Raw genomic sequence first — 20,328 nt, forward strand, 5'->3', positions numbered from 1 at the left:
AAAATGTTGATTAAAAATAAAATCTTATATTCTCTCAAAAGTCAATTCACTATTGATGCCATAAAACTATTTTACTCAAATCTCCATGTTGTTTTTTTTAAACCATTATTTGTCAACAGATGTGAGAATTTTCACATTAATCTAGTCAAATTAGGGCTGCACAGTGGCGCAGTTGGTAGAGCTGTTGCCTTGCAGCAAGAAGGTTCTGGGTTCGATTCCCGGCCCCGGTCTTTCTGCATGGAGTCTCCATGCTCTCCCTGTGCATGGTGGGTTTTCTCCAGGTACTCCGGTTTCCTCCCAAAGTCCAAAAACATGACTGTCAGGTTAATTGGCCTCTCCAAATTGCCCCTAGGTGTGAGTGTGTGTGTGCATGGTTGTGTGTCTCTGTGTTGCCCTGCGACAGACTGGCGACCTGTCCAGGTGACCCCGCCTCTCGCCCGGAACATTAGCTGGAGATGAACCAGCACTTCCTGACCCCACTGAGGGACAAGGGTGAAAGAAAATGGATGTATCTAGTCAAATTATAAAATCTTTACTTATTGGCTAAAGCACTTCTTGGTATCGCTAACTAAGAAGCTAGCTGCGCTAACCATGAAGCTCTACTCATAAACGGCTCCGCTAACGCTAAGCGCTATATAGTAGTTAGCAGAAGCTAATGCTACAGCGGTAGATTCCACCATGTTGATGCCCTATTGCCCTAATTATCAGCATCCACACTGATGGATGATCGGGATCCAGCTGGTCGGGAATCCAGCTGGTCGGGAATCCAGCTGGTTTGGGATCCAGCTGGTCGGGAATCCAGCTGGTTTGGGATCCAGCTGGTCGGGGTTCCAGCTGGTCGGGGATCCAGCTGGTCGGGGTTCCAGCTGGTTGGGGATCCAGCTGGTTGGGGATCCAGCTGGTCGGGGTTCCAGCTGGTCGGGGATCCAGCTGGTTGGGGATCCAGCTGGTTGGGGATCCAGCTGCTTGGGGATCCAGCTGCTTGGGGATCCAGCTGGTTGGGGATCCAGCTGGTTGGGGATCCAGCTGGTTGGGGATCCAGCTGGTTGGGGATCCAGCTGGTTGGGATCCAGCTGCTTGGGGATCCAGCTGGTCGGGGTTCCAGCTGCTTGGGGATCCAGCTGGTCGGGGTTCCAGCTGGTTGGGGATCCAGCTGGTCGGGGATCCAGCTGGTTGGGGATCCAGCTGGTCGGGGTTCCAGCTGGTCGGGGATCCAGCTGGTTGGGGATCCAGCTGGTCGGGGATCCAGCTGGTTGGGGATCCAGCTGGTCGGGGTTCCAGCTGGTCGGGGATCCAGCTGGTTGGGGATCCAGCTGGTCGGGGATCCAGCTGGTTTATCTGGTTGTGTCTCAGCAGTGGGATCCAGCTGGCTCTTGTGTTTCTGGATCTTTCTGGATCTTGTCTTAAAGTCTGTCTCCTTCCTGTCCCCAGTGTGCGGACGGCGTGTCGGGCGGAGACCCGTCCCTGAAGCGGGTGGCGGTGGTGGAGGATTTCTTTGACATAATTTACGCCATGCACGTGGAGATCGGCACCGATCCGGGAAAAACTCCCAAACACGCCGGCCAGAAGAAGACCTACAAGGCCGTGAGTGTTTCAGATCTGAAGCTGAACCAGCGTCTCTCTGCGTTTGCTCCCAGGTGTTTCTCTGCTGGGAAGAAAATGGATCCCAAACTTACTTTATTAGTTTGTTCCATTAACTGAGTGAAACCTGGAGATGCAGCAAAGGGAAAATAAGGCATAAAAACTCCTAATCTGACGGCCAGATGTGCTGATGTAAACATTTCCACCAGTTGTGATTATTGGCCTGAAATGTTACAAACTTTTAACCTTAATAAATGTTTGCTTATAATCTGAAAATGTCTTAACAGTAAGAATAATTAAAAGTGAAATGTGCTGATGACTGAGAACTCATCCAGTTTGCATTATTTATACCTAAAATAAACATAAACAGCCGCTGTGTTTCACTCAGGCAGCGGCTCATGCTGCCCTCTGCTGGTCAAAACATGCACGTACAATAAACTCACCACTTCCTCTCCAAAACGTTTATTATATTCAGAATAAACAAATGACACTAAAAACAAGTAAGTGACAGAAGAATGTAAATAATGTTTTTAAATAAATAAAAACTTGCATAAAAGAATGTAAGAAATTATCATCAATTTATCTGATATTTTAATGACTGAAGGATTCAGAAAGAAAGATCTGGTGCAGCGTTTCACTCCTTCTGTGTTTCATCTGTTACTGCATGTCAGAGTCGATGGGGAAAAAGGACATTTCTGCCAAAAAAATTCTCAAATTTTGAGATTAATCTCCAATATTTACTTTAAAAATACAAGGAAATTTGTATCTGAGCCCAAAAAGTAAAAAATTCACAAGAAAAAAAATCAAAATTTGAAATTATTCTTTTCTAGAGTTTCAGAAGTCAAAAGCTTTATACTTAGTTTTCTGCTTCCAGCTGTTAAAATGTTGGAATAATCTTAATATTTTTGCAGTTTGTAGCGTTAAAACTTATTCTACGTGTTTTAAAAAGGAAATCTCTGGTTTCCATCTGGACCGAACTGTCTGGACGTTCCTGTGTTTCTGTCTTTCTGGGTTCATTTTTGTGTGAAAACGACTGAAATCCTGTAAAGTTTTGATGTTTTTCCATCGAAATGAAACTTCGCTTGTGTTTGTTTCTGCCTCAGATCGCTGAGACGTACGCCTTCCTGCCCCGGGAGGCCGTGACGCGCTTCCTGATGAGCTGCGGCGAATGTCAGAAGAGGATGCACATCAGTACCACCGGACAGGATTACAAAGGTACACACACACACACACACACACACACACACACACACACAGAGAGAGAGAGAGAAAGTCGCTGCAGCTTGAAAAGTTAAATTACCAACAGAAGATGCCCTGTTGCTAATGTTTGGCTTCAGTAGCTCGGATGCTAATGCTAACAAAGCTACTCCTGTTAGCACAACATGAACACATGAATATTCTGTTCGGCGTCCAATCGGATCGTCCTGAAGCAGAAATTCACCCCCGATGAGGCGAAAGACGTGGCTTGGTCCGCCGTTGCTGCTGTTAGTGGATGTGTGCGTCAGATTTACAGGCCCACCAGAAACGTGTCATTATAAAGGTTCCTAGCAGAACCTTTGTTTGTAAAAACATAATAAAATATAACGCAATTAATCATATTTTTAATGCATTAAGATTATGTAATTATGAGTGCATCAGTTCATAAAATAAGAAAAAACAGAAATTTTGTAGAAAAACCTTTAAAGATTTTTTTGTTTGAAAAGTTAAAAAAATATTTTTTTTTTCCAGAAAATTTCTGAGATTAATCTTAAAACTTTTCAAAATTTTCTCACAAATGTTTGACTTTTTGAGTTTGGATTAGAAAAGAAATGTCACTTTTTTCTCGAGTGTTTTGTTCTGCAGCGGCTCCAACACGCCGACATAATCATGTTCATTTACCGCTAAAATCTGACGCCGCTCCATTTTACAGTGCCGGATTGTCCGGTCAGGTTTCTGAGTAGTTGCGAAGCGGGGAATGTGGCTCTATGTTTTGTTTCATCGCCGTAGCGACTCATTTTTTAGAGTTTTCCTCTCCAAACTCATCCGTCTCTGGTGGTTTTCCCTCTTTTTTCCATTTTTCCGTCCCTGAATCCTGAATCTGGCCTCCAGCGACTCTTAGTGTGTTTTTCCCGTTTCTCTCTTCCTCCCTCCTGTCATTATCTCCCTCCATCCCCCCATGCATCCTCATCCCTCATTAGATAAAGGAGTCATTGGAGTGTCCCGTCTCTCTCCTCAATTAGCCTAATTAATGGCTTTAACGATGAAAATGGCCCAGAAAACAGAACCATGTTCCACCGGGTCGGAGCGCCGCGTCGGGACAAAATCACAGAAAATAAAAACTCCAGAGGAATTTAACAATCAATTAGTTCGTATTTCTGATGTTGTTTTTGTCTGGAGCTCATGAGATTGAATGCTGGGCACAAATAAAATATCAGAGTTTTCTGATTTTATTCCAAGTTTTTCCTTTCAGTCTCTTTTCTAAGATGGAAATGACCCCTGACCCCAGAAGGAATAATATTTAAATTATTCCTTCTTTTATTGTACGATGGACTGTTGGCGCCGAACTACGAGAATTTATGTTTAATTGCAAGAATATTGTCGTAGAATTAGCAGAAAAAAGATCAAATTTGACCAGAAAAACGTCTCAAAATCACAGGAAAACAGTTGTTTAAATGAGAAAAAAGCCTCTGAGTTGTTTGGTTCTTTATTAGAAATAAACTCGTTTGTCCTGGTGCTGAAAATAACTTGATGCCAGTTTGTTAAAGTTTTTATTACCTGTAGAACTAATATAACGAGATGCTCAACGTTCTTCATTTATGTTTATTTTTGTGATAGTTCTCGTAATGTTGGGATTTTATTACTTTCAATCTTTTGTCACTTGACTTTTTTCTTGTAATTTAAAATAAAAGCTTTTTGTTCGACCGTTGCATTTCGTCGTAGAGTCGAGAGCATTGGTGGAAAAAGATAATACATTTTTAATAATCGATCAAATTGATTTTTCACCCTGTGCTCGTTAGAATCAGTTTATATCTGCAAAGATCAGCACGTTTTACACACACACAGAAACACACGGTGTGTGTGTGTCACTCAGACAGGGAGCAGCTAATTATCTCACACTGTGGGGGTTCACACACACAGACACACACACAAAGAGACACACGCACACACACAGACAGAGATACACACACACACACACACACACACACACACACACACACACACACACACACACACACACACACACACACACACACACAGAGAGACACACACACACACACACACACACAGACACACACACACACACACACAGACACAGACACACACACAGACACACACACACAGACAGACACACACACAGACTCACATGCACACACAGACACACAGACTCACATGCACACGCACACACACACGCAGAGACACACACACACACACGCAGAGACAGAGACACACAGACAGACACACAGACACACACACAGACTCACATGCACACACACACACACACACACACACGCAGAGACACACACACACACGCCCGCCTCTCTATGCAGAGGGTCTCTCTGTAAAGTTCAGCGGTGAATTATTAAAAGCCGTTAATCGGAGCGGACCGGTTCTGGTTAATTGGTACCGGCAGCAGCGGGTCGGACCGCAGGAACAAACCCATCAGATCCACTGGTGGACGGATGGAGAGCAAAACGTTTTCCCACGTTGTAATTTAACTGATGGTTCTTCTTCAGCAACATTAAGAAATTATTGACTTAAAACAAAAGTTTGAATTTCGTGAGAAAAACTTTTCAAATTTTCTTCAAAATAACTTTGTAATTTCTGAGCTACAAAAGTCGAATATTTGCAGAAAATAAAAACTCAGAAATTTTTAGATTAAATTTCTGTTAAAAAAAAAAACAGAAAATCTTTGAGCTCAAAGTCAAACATTTGAAAGAAAAAACTCAGAAATTTTGATTAAATAATTTTGTTCAAAAGTCCAAATTTAAGGAATTATTGACTTAAAACAATCTCCTACTTCATGCTGAAAAGTAATTTTCCAAAAAGCAGATTGGAAAATTAAATTTCACATTAGAATAAACTGTTTTGCTTCGTTTCTGTTTTTCTGCTTCGTGCTGTTTAGTTCCGCGTCCTGAGCAGCTGTTTGGTTTCTCTCTGTTGCCGCCTGTTAATTGTTCGTGTTTTTCCCACCAGAGAACGACAGACCCAGCTCTCTGGGGTCAGAGGTCATCGACTTCAATGTTCCTCTCACCACCACCTACATGAAGCAGATGAAGCTGCACTTCCTCAACAGCAGCAGCAGCAGCAACAACAACAAGGTGGGTTCTGGTTCCCGCCGGCGCCGGTTCTGGTTGGGGCCAATCAGAGAGCAGGTCAGAGGTCAGAGAGGTCCACTCAGGGATTGTTGGTGAGCCAAACCAGGAATTAACTAAACTCCTGCTGGTTTAAAGGAGGAAAAGGAGAATCTGTGTTTTTAGTCATCCAGAATTTGTTTTAGTATTTTATTTACCATAAACACAAAGTTTACAGGATGTGAGATAAATAATTGGAAAACTGATGTCGGTTTGTTTGTTTTTGTTGCAAATGTTCAGATATCAAAGGAAGTATTTAGGAACAGAAATCAACATCAATATAAATATAAATATTTAACCTCAAACTAAATATTTAACCTCAAACTAAATATTTAACCTCAAACTAAATATTTAACCTCAAACTAAATATTTAGCCTCAAACTAAATATTGAGCCTCAAACTAAATATTTAACATCAAACTAAATATTTAACCTCAAACTAAATATTTAACCTCAAACTAAATATTTAACATCAAACTAAATATTTAACCTCAAACTAAATATTTAACCTCAAACTAAATATTTAACATCAAACTAAATATTTAGCCTCAAACTAAATATTTAGACTCAAACTAAATATTTAACATCAAACTAAATATTTAACATCAAACTAAATATTTAACCTCAAACTAAATATTTAGCCTCAAACTAAATATTTAACCTCAAACTAAATATTTAACCTCAAACTAAATATTTAGCCTCAAACTAAATATTTAACCTCAAACTAAATATTTAACATCAAACTAAATATTTAACATCAAACTAAATATTTGACTTTTAGATAAATATTTAGAGTAGATCTAAATGCGAAGTTAGCCAACCACAAACTAAATATTTAGCGCTAAACTAAGTATTTAGTAAGATAAATATGTAGTTAGCAAGCTATATTTAGTCACAAGCTAAATATTTAATTCCACCCTAAATATTTAGGTACCAAGCTAACAGTCTGACCTCAAACTAAATGTTTAGCTAAGTATATACTTAGCAAGCTAAATATTTAGATTAGAGCTAAATATGTAGTTAGCAAGTTGCGTTCTTAGCTTCAAACCAAAAGTTTAGCTTCAAGGTCAATATTTAGTTAGGAAGCCAAATATTTAGTTCAAAGCTAAATATGTAGCTTACAAGTTAATATTTAACATGAAACTAAATATTTAGTCAGCAAGAAAACACCTTTTTAGCTCTGAACTAAATATTTAATGATCAAACTAAGTATTTAGCCTCAAACTAAATGGTTAGTTTTAAACTAAATATTTAGTTAATAGACTGTGTATATCCCTGGGCTTTAAGCCTTATAACAGATTTTCCCTGGAAAATTTATTAATGAAATAATCTGCCAATTTTTAATCAATATTAAGGAATTTTTGCCTGAAACAAACTCCTGTCTGGCTGAAAAGTTACTTTTAAGTTAGTTTTGTCTTATTTAAAGTGAACTAAGACATTTGCAATAGCAACAAGGCAAAAATACTTGGTTGGATTTTGTGTTTTGTTCGATCTCTATGTTTTGGTAAAAAGCAGAAGTTTCTGTTTGAAAAAGAGATGTTGTACAGCTATTGGGGTAAAATCACAGCAGACTGCTGTTTTAATAGATCGGCAGGTAAAACGGCGTCTGTGCAGGTGATGCGTGGATCTGAACCGCATCTTTCTGAGCCGTTAGCTCGTAATGAAGCCGAACTCGGTGACGGTTAAACACTTCCTGCCTCCCACATCTGAACCTGGACTCCATGTTGGAGAGGGCAGAGCTGCTGTCGTTTCCCGCGCCGCTCTCCGTGGCTATCAGCGCGCCGCGCACACACTCGCTGCGGTCGCCGTGTGTGTGTGTTGGCGCGTTGGAGCCGCGATGTCGTACGGGGGAAGCGAGGGTTGAGCTCTTTCCAATTAAGCGAAGCCTCTGAGCGTCGAGTTAATTAGTCGAGGAGAGAGATGAACGGCGAAGTGCCAATTTACTCTGGAATGCCGATACGTCTTCCTGTCTGTCTGCATGTCTCACACACACACACACAAACACACATTAAATGTCTCTAAAACGGCGCCAGAATCCTCCCCTTACATTTATCTCCCTCCAGTAAACGCAGTTTGACCTGAAAACTCACCTGAACCACCTGAGCTGGGTCGCACGTGTCTCATGTTTGATAAACTGAACATGTTCTGCTGTTTCTGTCTTTTTAAATCATCCTAAATGAAGTCTGACCATTTCTGAGGTTTGGTTTAATAAACAGATATAAACAGATTTTATGTACTTTTAAAACGTACTTATCGGGTTAAATTTTATTGCAAGGCTCCAACAATAATAAAATAAGTAATAATAAAAAGTATCAATATAAGTATAAACATAATGATACGTAGTCGCAGACTCGTTGCCATAGCAACTGACCACAACGCCATTATGTCACGGGATTCAACACCAAATAACACTCCAACATTTCCCACACTAACATTCAGCCCGTTATAGTTTTATGTTTTCAGGTTGATTAGCTAGCGCTGCTATTAGCTGAGCTAACACAGCGGTGGTAGATTAGCTACCATTGCTATTAGCTAAGCTAACACAGCGGTGGTAGATTACCTAGTGCTGCTATTAGCTGAGCTAACACAGCGGTGGTAGATTAGCTACCGTTGCTATTAGCTGAGCTAACACAGAGGTGGTAGATTAGCTACCATTGCTATTAGCTAAGCTAACACAGCGGTGGTAGATTAGCTAGCACTGCTATTAGCTGAGCTAACACAGTGTGGTAGATTAGCTAGCGCCGCTATTAGCTGAGCTAACACAGCGGTGGTAGATTAGCTACCGTTGCTATTAGCTAAGCTAACAGCGGTGGTAGATTAGCTACCGTTGCTATTAGCTAAGCTAATACAGCGGTGGATGATTAGCTAATTTAGTCACCTGCTCTACTGATGAGTTGGTGTTAAGTCGCCTTTTTTTCTAATTTTTTAACTGAACTGAAACTCACTGAATTCCACAGCACATCTACATGTTAAGTTTGTCATAGTCAAGCTAGCATAACTAAACTACTTCCCCTTTCTTCGCTATTTTTTTTATTTAAAACTTTCCTTTTCTTGTTATCTATTTGATGTAGTGTTGACAATTTGTAGCAAAGCACTGCGTCCCTTTTTCTTTTAAATTTCTATATCATTCATACATTTAAGATTCAGCACATTATGTTGACAACTTGATAGCTAATAGCAGTGGTAGCTATCGTCTGGTTCATTATTTAATGTTTCATCAATATAAAAAGTACTTGAATTCCATCCATCCATCCATTTTCTTCCGCTTATCCGGGGTCGGGTCGCGGGGGCAGCAGCTTCAGAAGGGAGGCCCAGACTTCCCTCCCCAGCCACTTCTTCCAGCTCCTCCGGGGGAATCCCAAGGCCAGCCGAGAGATTTAGTCCCTCCAGCGTGTCCTGGGTCTCCCCTCCTCCCGGTGGGACGTGCCCGGAACATCTCACCAGGGAGGCGTCCAGGAGGCATCCTGACCAGATGCCCGAGCCTCAACTGGTTCCTCTCGACGTGGAGGAGCAGCGGCTCTACTCTGAGTCCCTCCCGGATGACCGAGCTTCTCTCTCTAAGGGAGAGCCCAGCCACCCTGCGGAGGAGGAAACCCATTTCGGCCGCTTGTACCAGTGATCTCGTTCTTTCGGTCATGACCCAAAGCTCATGACCATAGATGAGGGTGGGAACGTAGATCGACCGGTAAATCGAGAGCTTCGCTTTTTGGCTCAGCTCTCTTCACCACGACGGACCGGTACAACGGCCGCTTCACGGCAGACGCTGCCCCAATCCACCTGTCGATCTCCCGTTCCCTTCTTCCCTCATTCGTGATCAAGATCCCCAGATACTTAAACTCCTCCACTTGAGGCAGGACGACCCCCCTGACCCGGAGAAGGCACTCTACCCTTTTCCGGCTCAAGACCATGGCCTCGGATTTGGAGGTACTGAGCCTCATCCCGGCCGCTTCACACTCGGCTGCGAACCGCTCCAGTGAGAGCTGCAGATCACGATCTGATGAAGCCAACAGGACCAGTACTTGAATTGCTGACTTAAAACAATCTCCTATCTTGATTAAAATATACTCGTAAGTTAGTTTTGTCTTATTTCCGGTTTATTGAGACATTTGCATTAGAAACTAAACCAAGTACTTCATAAGATCTTGTGTTTTTTTTGTTTTTTTGCAATTCAGCATAGGAAAAAATGTCAAACATTTTGATATTTTGAGTTATAAATTGTATATGGAACATTATTTAATTCTGATACTTTATGACATCATTTGTGATAAACACAAAAACTTATATATTCATATTCAGTGAGATGAAGTTCATCCTTACATAACTAATTTAAGCTTTACATCAGAACCATTTTTTCTCGGAGAGTCTTGATTTTTCTGTGGCCTTAAAGCAGCCCTAACAGTGCGAGGATGTGCCTCCCTGTGCGGCCTGCACATGTCCGCCCTGACGCAGCCGAACAGAAACATGCAGTGTGTGTTGCAGCGCGCTCAACAAGCGAAGGTCGCCATCTTTTGTCAAAGTTGTTCTTACGTGGGAGTGAGGATAAAGCTGAATATCTCACCAGGAGAAAGACACATTCCTGCTTTCACTTCTGCCTTCGGTTTTTACTCTGGAAATTAATTTCCTGGCCCAGTAAATCTACCCAGAATGTTTTTTTCCCTGAGCATTTCAGGTGTACGGCTGAACACCCAGTGAGATTGTTACGTAGTGGTTAAGACTGCCACTCCAAACTGTGTGTAAATATCTATATGTTATATAGAGCTGGACAACATGGCTGAAGAACATATCACGATATGAGCGTTTTATATGATAATTATTAATTTGTTTTTTGTTTTAAATATCTTAAATACAGCCAAACTGTCGTCATAACCTTTCCTTTTTTATCCAGTTTTCTCTAAACTACGTTGTTTTCTGTTTTTAAGCAGTTTTGAGGCGAAACTTTAAACTGCTGCTGCTCCAGTTACCCAGCAGGTTGTTGCTAGGCAACCGAGGTTCGTTTGTTACCCAGCAGGTTGTTGCTAGGTAACCGAGGTTTGTTTGTTACCCAGCAGGTTGTTGCTAGGTAACCGAGGTTTGTTTGTTACCCAGCAGGTTGTTGCTAGGTAACCGAGGTTTGGGGGATTTGAAACTGTTTGTTACCCAGCAGGTTGTTGCTAGGTAACCGAGGTTTGGGGGATTTGAAACTGTTTGTTACCCAGCAGGTTGTTGCTAGGTAACCGAGGTTTGGGGGATTTGAAACTGTTTGTTACCCAGCAGGTTGTTGCTAGGTAACCGAGGTTTGTTTGTTACCCAGCAGGTTGTTGCTAGGTAACCGAGGTTTGTTTGTTACCCTGCAGGTTGTTGCTAGGTAACCGAGGTTTGTTTGTTACCCAGCAGGTTGTTGCTAGGTAACCGAGGTTTGGGGGATTTGAAACTGTTTGTTACCCAGCAGGTTGTTGCTAGGTAACCGAGGTTTGTTTGTTACCCAGCAGGTTGTTGCTAGGTAACCGAGGTTTGTTTGTTACCCTGCAGGTTGTTGCTAGGTAACCGAGGTTTGTTTGTTACCCAGCAGGTTGTTGCTAGGTAACCGAGGTTTGGGGGATTTGAAACTGTTTGTTACCCAGCAGGTTGTTGCGAGGTAACCGAGGTTTGTTTGTTACCCAGCAGGTTGTTGCTAGGTAACCGAGGTTTGTTTGTTACCCTGCAGGTTGTTGCTAGGTAACCGAGGTTTGTTTGTTACCCAGCAGGTTGTTGCTAGGTAACCGAGGTTTGGGGGATTTGAAACTGTTTGTTACCCAGCAGGTTGTTGCGAGGTAACCGAGGTTTGTTTGTTACCCAGCAGGTTGTTGCTAGGTAACCGAGGTTTGTTTGTTACCCAGCAGGTTGTTGCTAGGTAACCGAGGTTTGTTTGTTACCCAGCAGGTTGTTGCTAGGTAACCGAGGTTTATTTGTTACCCAGCAGGTTGTTGCTAGGTAACTGAGGTTTGTTTGTTACCCAGCAGGTTGTTGCTAGGTAACCGAGGTTTGTTTGTTGCCCAGCAGGTTGTTGCTAGGTAACCAAAGAGTGAGTGAGTGAGTTGAAGCCACCAGCCTAGCTTAGCGAGCTGAGAGGTCGATCCCCCAGAATGCTGTTCGGCCTGAACAAAACACATAATCCGTTTTGTGGAACGAATTTGCAGCCTTTGTTGTTGTTTTTGCTATTTGCTTCTATTTCCTGTGGTCGCGTTGTTTCTCATTTGCAGTGTCACTCTGTTCTGCTTGTATGTTTCGGATTTATTCACGTGTTTATAAAAATGCTTTAGAGATTCAACCAGTAACGAAAACTTTCCGAGCAGAAAGCTCCATCTTTAGTTTACAGACATTCCTAAAAGTCCAAACGTGAAGAAACGCAGCTGAAATGAACCCCAACATGGACCGAAGGTGTCCAAGTCCTCCACGATTTCCATTCACACTCATCCCAGGCCTCCGACATTCGGCCCATCCCTTTCTCTCTCCTGCCATCCACCCCTCGTCCCAATTCAATAAGAGGAGGAAATTAGCCAGCGTGCTTCCTGGCGGTGGGGGGGATGCAGGCGATGTGGTGAAAGGCTGGACATGTTTGAGGAGCGGGAGGAGCAGAGACCATGAAGAGAGGGAAGATTGCAGGGCAGAGGTTCTGCTGTGGAGAAGAGGAAGAAAGAGATGGAGAAAAGAGAAAATGTGCCTCTGATTGTGAGGGATGTTTATTTTTGTGGGGGGAGGGAGTTCAGAGAAGGAATTAAAAAGAATGACATGCTTCATTATTATTTGTGGCCTCCCTCCGTCTGCCTATTACCGCAGCTACCTCCAGAGGAAAGACGTTTCATTAATTTAGGGAGGAGGGGTGTGTGTGTGTGTGTGTGTGTGTGTGTGTGTGTGTGTGTGTGTGTGTGTGTGGGTGAGACACATTGTTAGATTAAGGTCTTGTTGAAAGTCTCTGAAACAAAATTACAGGAACACAGTGGATCCCTGTAACCACAACCGTCTGTCAATACTGACAACATTGATAGCTGCTTATCTTAATAAGTCTGTCGCAATTAATCAATTAATTGCGTAATAAATTAAATAGAGCCTGATAATTTTCATTGTGACGATTAATATTTTGTTTACAGACACATAATCCGTTTAATTTACAATTTTGGTTGTGTGTGGTTTTTATTGTTTTGTTGTTTTTGGTTGTTTTATTTTGGATATTTGAAAAATCCTCTAGTTCCAGAGTTAAGTGTTCTTTACTAAATTAAAGTTTATTGGTCTTTGAGTGGTCAAACTTGCATAAACACCAAACATACATTAATGTGCATTAATACACACTGTAGAAACTGTCTTGATGCTAGCGTAGATGCTAACATCTACAGTGTTTCTTAGCTCCACTCTTGATGCTAGCGTAGAAGCTAACATCTACAGTGTTAGCTCCACTCTTGATGCTAGCGTAGAAGCTAACATCTACAGTGTTTCTTAGCTCCACTCTGCAGCCAATCAGCACCAAGGAAAACAAATGGAGCTCATGGATTGGCTGCTTTGCAAACTCCAAACAAATAGCATAGTTTCTCAGGATTAAAGTTTATTTGGCTGCATTTTTGTTTAGATATTTTGATTCGCTCTACTTAAAAAAATAATCTGTGAATAGGCAAATTTCCCATGAATAATTTGGAGTAATAATCCACAGAAAAATCTGCAAATTGTGAAGCGCGAATCTACACCACGGACAATGTACATGTTTAGTTTGTAAAGTTCCTTCATGCAAAGCTTCAGTCAAAATGCATTTGAGAGTAAAATACAGCAATAGTTGAACATTCATGCAACTTAGTATTTTTTCAGATTTTTTTCTTCCAGATTTTACTTTTTCCAATTTTTTTATTTTATTATATCAAAGCTGTTTTTTTTTTTTTTACTTTTAAATCTTAAATTTAATTTTTTCAAATTTTTATCAAATAAAAATTTACGAAAACAGATTTTTTTTTGTCAATTTTAATTTTTTCAGTTTATTTTTCAGATTTTATTTTTGTCTAGTTTTCTTTTTTTTTTATTTTTTATTTATTTTAGTGATTTTTTAAAATTAGTTTTACGTAAAAGTAAATCTGTTTTCCCGCTCCTCTGGCGGCGGGACTTCCTGCGAACAGTGGCGGGAAAACGCATTTCTGCCTGCCGAGCGGGCGTTAGCAACAGCATTTCTATTGGCCGATGGGGGGCAAGTTCGAGCGTTTCTATTGGTCAGATTGGACAGTCGCGAAGCGCTGCTTCTGATTCTGCGCTGACTGCATAGTCAACGGCAGGATGCTGAAGAGAACGAGTGAGTATAATCAAACCAAAATAAATATACATTCCTGCTGTTTTAACGTCAAGAAAATAAAGATTTCACGACTTTAGTATTGACACTTAATGATTTTAGGTATTGGATAAATAGTAGCGGGTTTTTAGTCGTAAAAAGTTCCTCCTAAAATGACGTTGCGTTTCCGCCAGGGGCGTGACCTTTGACACGCCATATCCTCGCACCCATCTGCTGCGATCCTCCGCGGTTCTCCGTCTAATAACGCAGAAACGCCATGGAAACGGTGCTGCAAGGGAAATCCCCTCTGTGCTCCAAGTGCTCCTTATTTACTGTTTACTGGCACAAAAAGCAGCAGTAGCTTTGTTTCACTGCGGATTTTCCCTTCCTGATGCATCCTGGAGGTAAAACCGCTTCCCCTTCCCTGACCAGATGAAGCATAAATGTAGAAATAAGGATTAGGATAAACAAACTGTTACCACTTGTGCAGAAGAGGTTGGTGGGAAACAGTGGATGAACTTAAAGCCCAAAGGAGCTTTAATGTGCGGCTCTGTTTCCATGGTGTTTCTGCTTTATTGGTCTGTGCTCACCAGAGAGGCGGCCATTCGGGGATTTTTCTTTTTGTTTCACTGCTAATGACCAATATTCTGCAGCATAATTCACTGTTTTTGGGCACTGACTCATTTTAACCAAGCCTGTGCTTCCACCCTCCGCCTGTAGGGGGCAGCTGTGGCGCATACTTAAAAAAACAATGGTCCATCCTAATGTTGAATATCCTGCCACCATGTTCCTACTGTACCTTTAAGAAATGTGGAAATATTCTTCTTTTATTGGTACAAATCAATGTTTTTTCCTCTTTATTTCAACTATGCCTTGGCAATAAATACTTTTATGAGCTTTTAATAGTCAAATAGGAATAATAAAAGTTAAGATTTAAAAAAAAATGAATGCAACCAGAGATGCACAGAGCAGAAATATGACACATTTTTAAGGAAAACTAAGCCAAAAATGCAACTAAATAATTAGTTTTAAACCAAACACTTAATTAGCAAACTAAGTATTTAGCCTTAAACTAATCAGTGTAAAACTAAATATCTGGTTAACAACATAAAAGCGTAATATGAAGTTAAATATTTCATTAGCAAGCAAAATATTTTTGTCTCAAACTAAATTGTTTCAAACTAAATATTTAGTTTGCATGCTAAACATTTAATTCAGAGCTACATTTGGAGATTGAGGCTAAATATTTAGTTAGCAAGCTAAATATTTATCCTCTAAAAGCTTTAAAGATGAAATATTGAGTTAGAAATAAGTATTCACTCAACAAGCTAAATATGTTAATAATAAACAAACTAAATATTTAGTGAACAAGTTAAATACTTTTAGAAGAAAGATAAAAAGTTTTATTGTTCACCAATGTGGAAAGTTTCCTTCAAACTAAATATTTAGTTCTAAACCAAATATTTAGTTAACAAGCTAAGTAGTTAACATAAAATAAAATAGCTTAAAACTAGTGAGCAGGCTAAATATTTTTGCTTGAAGCAAAACCTCAAACTTCAAACTAAATATTTACTCTCTAGATAAATATATTGTTTAAAGCTAAATATTTAGCCTCAAACCAAATATTTAGCTTTAAACCAAATATTTAGTTAAAAATCTTAGTATTCAGCTTTGCATTTAACAGCTTGAAGCTAAATATTTAGTTAATAAGATAAATATTTAGATAGATCTCAATGCGTTAAACTAAATATTTAGCCTCAAATTAAATATTTTAGTTTGAAAATGATGTATAGACTAAATATTTAGTGTACAAATTTAAAAATATTTTACTAATCCGAAAGAATTAAATTAATTTATTATTAGGGCTAAATATTAGCTTCAAGCTAATTACATAGTTTGCTAACTAAATATTTAATTTGGTAATTAAATATTTAGTTTGAAACTGTGACATTTACAAACTAACTATTAATATACGACTTTGAAAAATGAACTAATATTCAAAAAAATCTTGCTTAATAACATAAATTAATTGTTTTTATCTGCGTAGTTTTATCCATAAATTACCTCCATCCGTTTGTTTTTCTCCTGTATTTTGGACCGAGGAAAAGCGGAAGTAGCTTGTAGGAACGAGTCTCGTGCATAATAACCCGCCCCCCTCCCTCCGCGTGTTGACCCCGCCCCCCGTGATGTCACCGGCCTTGGCCACGCCCCCTCCGGTTGCCACAGAGTCTTGAGGGTCCCGCTGAGTGCGCTCACTCCCTGCCCGCGTACAGCAGCATATACTGTCCATTTAAATTCACACTATAGAGGGAAAAACCCGCAGAAAGCGAATGAATAAACATTTTTAGAGATTAAAAAAAAACAGATAAAATTAGACGGCGGAGGTTGACGATCGTAATTTCGGAGAAGTGAAGGTAAGAAGGCGTCTTCGGCACGCGCTTTATTATTTATTTATCAGTGTGTGTTCCGGAGTGTTTTCCTCCGGTCGCGGTGCTTCCCGCATGCCGGTGACTGAGCCGCTGGTTCCGCTCGGATCGCTGCCAGACCCGCAAACGGAGCGGTGATCAGCGCCGGTTTGTTTGCGTGAGGAGTTGTTGCTGGCTCGGGTCGATGTGCGGGTTCACCGGGCCGATGTGCGGGTTCACCGGGCCGCTCCGTCCTGCGGCAGCCAGGCTCCGGGCTCATCACCATCATCATCTTCTTCATCTTCATCATCGCTATTCATGAGCGTGCTGCTGCCCCGCGTGCTCACATTGTTCTGGGATTGCTCCGGCGCGCGCCACGGTGTGTTCGTGGGACGTCCGCGCGAGCTTTTAATTGATGCGCGTGCGCCCGTGGATGGATGCGGGGCGGATGATGGGTGGGTGGTTGCTAAGGAATGACCAAGCACCCGCACTGAGGACCAATCGGCGCCGCGTGCCGAGCATTCAGACAGCGTGCGTGTTTCTGCGTGTTTCTGCGTGTTTCTGCGTGTTGTGTCTTTAGTTTCCGGCTGAATCGGTGTGAATATCATGAAGGCAACAAGTCAAGATGAGAATAAAATCCACCTTTCTGCCAATTTAACAAAACATGATGACATTTAATTTGTTGCTTTGGTTCTGAAACTATTTTAAGTTTAACACAAACAACCAGCAGATTCTATGGAAGAACTTTAGGGCCAAAAAATTAAACTAAATCTGACTTTTGTACCTCTTATAATTCTGACTTAAAGACAAATGGACACCTGGGAGAAACCATGTTTAATAACAGACAGGTGACTTGTTGAACACATACAATGTTTTCATCTTTATAAATCTGATGTGTTCAGATTCATAAAACATTTTTTATTTTGTGGGCTTTTAAAGTCAATTCTGAAAAAAAAGTCAGAATTGGGAGATAAAAGTAAACATTTTCTCTCCGAATTTGACTGATGTGAACAAAGAGATGCTGTGCGTTGTGTGTTTACACCTCACACACTCGCTCAGCAGGTGTCCTGGCATGCTAGCAACTTAGCGGAGGCTACCAGCCAATCACAGACCGGTGCTTTTCATCCAATCAGAGTGGTCCTTATAAATCCTGGATAAATAACAACCAATAAATAATAATACTGCACCAAGCGGTAGGCCTTACTAAACCAAATGTAGGAATATACAGGAACATTTTATATAATAAATTTTTACCCGAAGAATATTTTGTTCAAGCATAAATGCTCCGCATTGTCCATATTTCTTAAAATATGACCAACATTACATACTGTAAGATCTACTGGGTGATTAATTAGTTATTGTTTAGCTAAAGTGCAGAAATGCATTTATTTTAGTTATATTTTATTGTACTTTCTTCTTTTAAGGCTCTATAATTGGTGGTTTAGTATCATGTCTTTCAGTAACATAATTAATTACCTGCTCATGTTTTCAGATTTCCTCTCAACGTTTAATTTTTTTTCCTCCACCAACATGTTTAGCTAGTTTTCTGAGGGAAAACCGTTAACCCTTTAACTCACTCCCCTCCTCCGCTCTGCATCCCGAGGTGCTGAATTTGATCCAGAACTGATGAATTCAGTCATTTCGGTGATTTTTGGCGGGAGAAGTGTTTGTCTTCAAACACAACTTCAGGCTCCCTGCCGGTAAAAACGAGCGTTTCTTCTCTGTGTTTATGTTTCGGTTGATCCATTTCCGTGGTGAATGTTCTGATCTGCCACTTTTACAACCAGAAGGTCAAACGCCAAGTTCTGCTGATTCAGGCGTCTGAATATTGACGTGTGAAGTCAGCACATATCGGCTGAGAATTCAGGTTTGATTTCACACAAGTGGAGGCTTCCTGCGTTAGCCAGCCGGCCTCGGGGATATGAAAACCCTGCGGCACGCGAAGGGTTAAGGAGGACGAGAAGAGACGCCCCTCAGATAAATCCCTACGCGAGGATCGACTCGGCTTCCCTCCGCTCCAAAATAACTCCGGTTTTCCCTGACCTGGCCATAAGCACGACAGGAGGCCGAGGAAGATGGAGCGCTAATCCCCTCTTCCTCTCTATCCTCTTCCTCTGGACGGGAGGCGCTCTCTGTTTCTGTCTGCAGCTCCCGATTTCGCTTTTCTCCCTCCTTACGTTTTAAACAGTTCCCTCAGAGTTCAGATTATACGCATCTGGTTATTTTTATTATTCTTATTTGACTTATAATGGACGCGAAGATATAGAAATATTGTTTCCAGAATTAGAAAAAGAAAAAATAAGTGGGAATTTGCTTCAAAGGTGAGAAATAAAGTGGTAATTATTCAATCAGTAGCTATGCTTTCATCCAATTGACATGCAAATCTGAGAGCTTTAAAAATGTTACGAAAAAGAAAAAACAATTAAATGTCATTTGAATTTTGAGCAAACTTTTAAAATATGGAAAAAAATATCATGTAAATGTGCAAATTTTGAGTGAGCAGCTAAAATGTCTCAAAAAATAAATAAAAACAACTCATCTACATTTCCAATTTTTATACTGGATAAATATTTCAAGGGATGAACATCATTTAATTTTTATGCAAATTTAGAGCAGACTTTTAAAAATGATGCAGAAAAGAAAATCCCAAGTAGCCATGTTTAGATCTAGATTACGCAGAACGTGATTTCGTCTGACGTTGACAAACAGGAAGTAGAGGTCGTATACCAGCACGAACCGCACATCCTCCCCTCTCTGCTGGAGGTTTGGACTTTGAAACTTGATTTTGTGCCTCTGGTAAGGCACAGACCCATCAGTTCATGGGAGCATTTTCTGATCCTGATTATTTGGAAAATGTGTTTCAGTCGTTATTAACTCTAGACAGGCGGATTTTACCTTTGACTTTAAGGAAGTCAGTGTTTCGTCTCTTGCAGTTTTCATGAAGTTTGTTCCAGATTTGTGGTGCATAAGCTGAAAGCTGCTTCTCCATGTTTGGTTCTGGAGATGCAGAGCAGAACCAGACACTGTTCTGCTCTGCAATAATTGATGCGACTAAAGACAAATGCATGGATGAGTTTCTCTAGATCTTTAGTCCTGGAAATGTTCTTCAGGGAATAGAAGGCCAACTTTGAAACTGTCTTTATGTGGCTCTGAAGGTCCAGATTTCAGCTTTCCAGCTGTAATAACCAAAGCTGTGCATTGACTCTAGATCTATAACTCTAGATCATTCCCCTTTAGGTCCAAAGATCATAATTCCAGTTTTGTTTCTGTTCAGATGGAGAAAGTTTGATTTGGGTTTGGAGTCTCCTGTAGAGTCAGAAGTTCATGTGAATTTTTCTATTCTCTCTTGTCTCATCTCTTGCAGGTGTTTCTTTAAACTTGTCCTTCTTGCGTCTCTCATGTTTGAAGCAAGCAGAGGTTAAATCAGCCCTGAAACTGAAGCAGTTGGATAAAGGACTCTAAATGGGTCTGAGGAGCTTTAAGCCTGGAGATTTGTTCTGCGTCCTTTGACCCAATCTCTCTGTGTAAACCCTGGATAACGACAGTTTAAGGGTAATTCAGTGTCAGTTTACAGAACAGCAGCGTGGCGTTCAGGTTCAGCTCCGTTACGGCTCTGAGGTGAGCGTCGGGTTGGCGAGCAGCGACTCGAAGGAGCTCAGCGGCGTTTGCTGGGCGACCTCAACATGGTCCTACCGTGACCTTTGCCAGGTCTAATCCCGGCCGTGTTTTCCTCAGATTGCTTCCTGGAGGGG

General features: G+C 41.0%; 1 protein-coding gene across 1 annotated transcript in view; it reads left to right on the top strand.

The window, feature by feature from the left end:
* The window catches only part of LOC103461913 (nucleolar protein 4), an 82,199-nt gene that overhangs the window by 13,663 nt on the left and 48,208 nt on the right, over positions 1-20,328 (top strand). Inside the window, exons 2-4 of the mRNA XM_081609434.1 lie at positions 1,432-1,584; positions 2,685-2,796; positions 5,755-5,879. Of these exons, the coding sequence (XP_081465560.1) occupies positions 1,432-1,584; positions 2,685-2,796; positions 5,755-5,879 (390 nt within the window). The remainder of the gene's footprint in view (positions 1-1,431; positions 1,585-2,684; positions 2,797-5,754; positions 5,880-20,328) is intronic.

The sequence above is a fragment of the Poecilia reticulata genome, chromosome 7, assembly GCF_904066995.2.
Source record: "Poecilia reticulata chromosome 7, P_reticulata-male-v2, whole genome shotgun sequence".
NCBI lineage: Eukaryota > Metazoa > Chordata > Actinopteri > Cyprinodontiformes > Poeciliidae > Poecilia > Poecilia reticulata.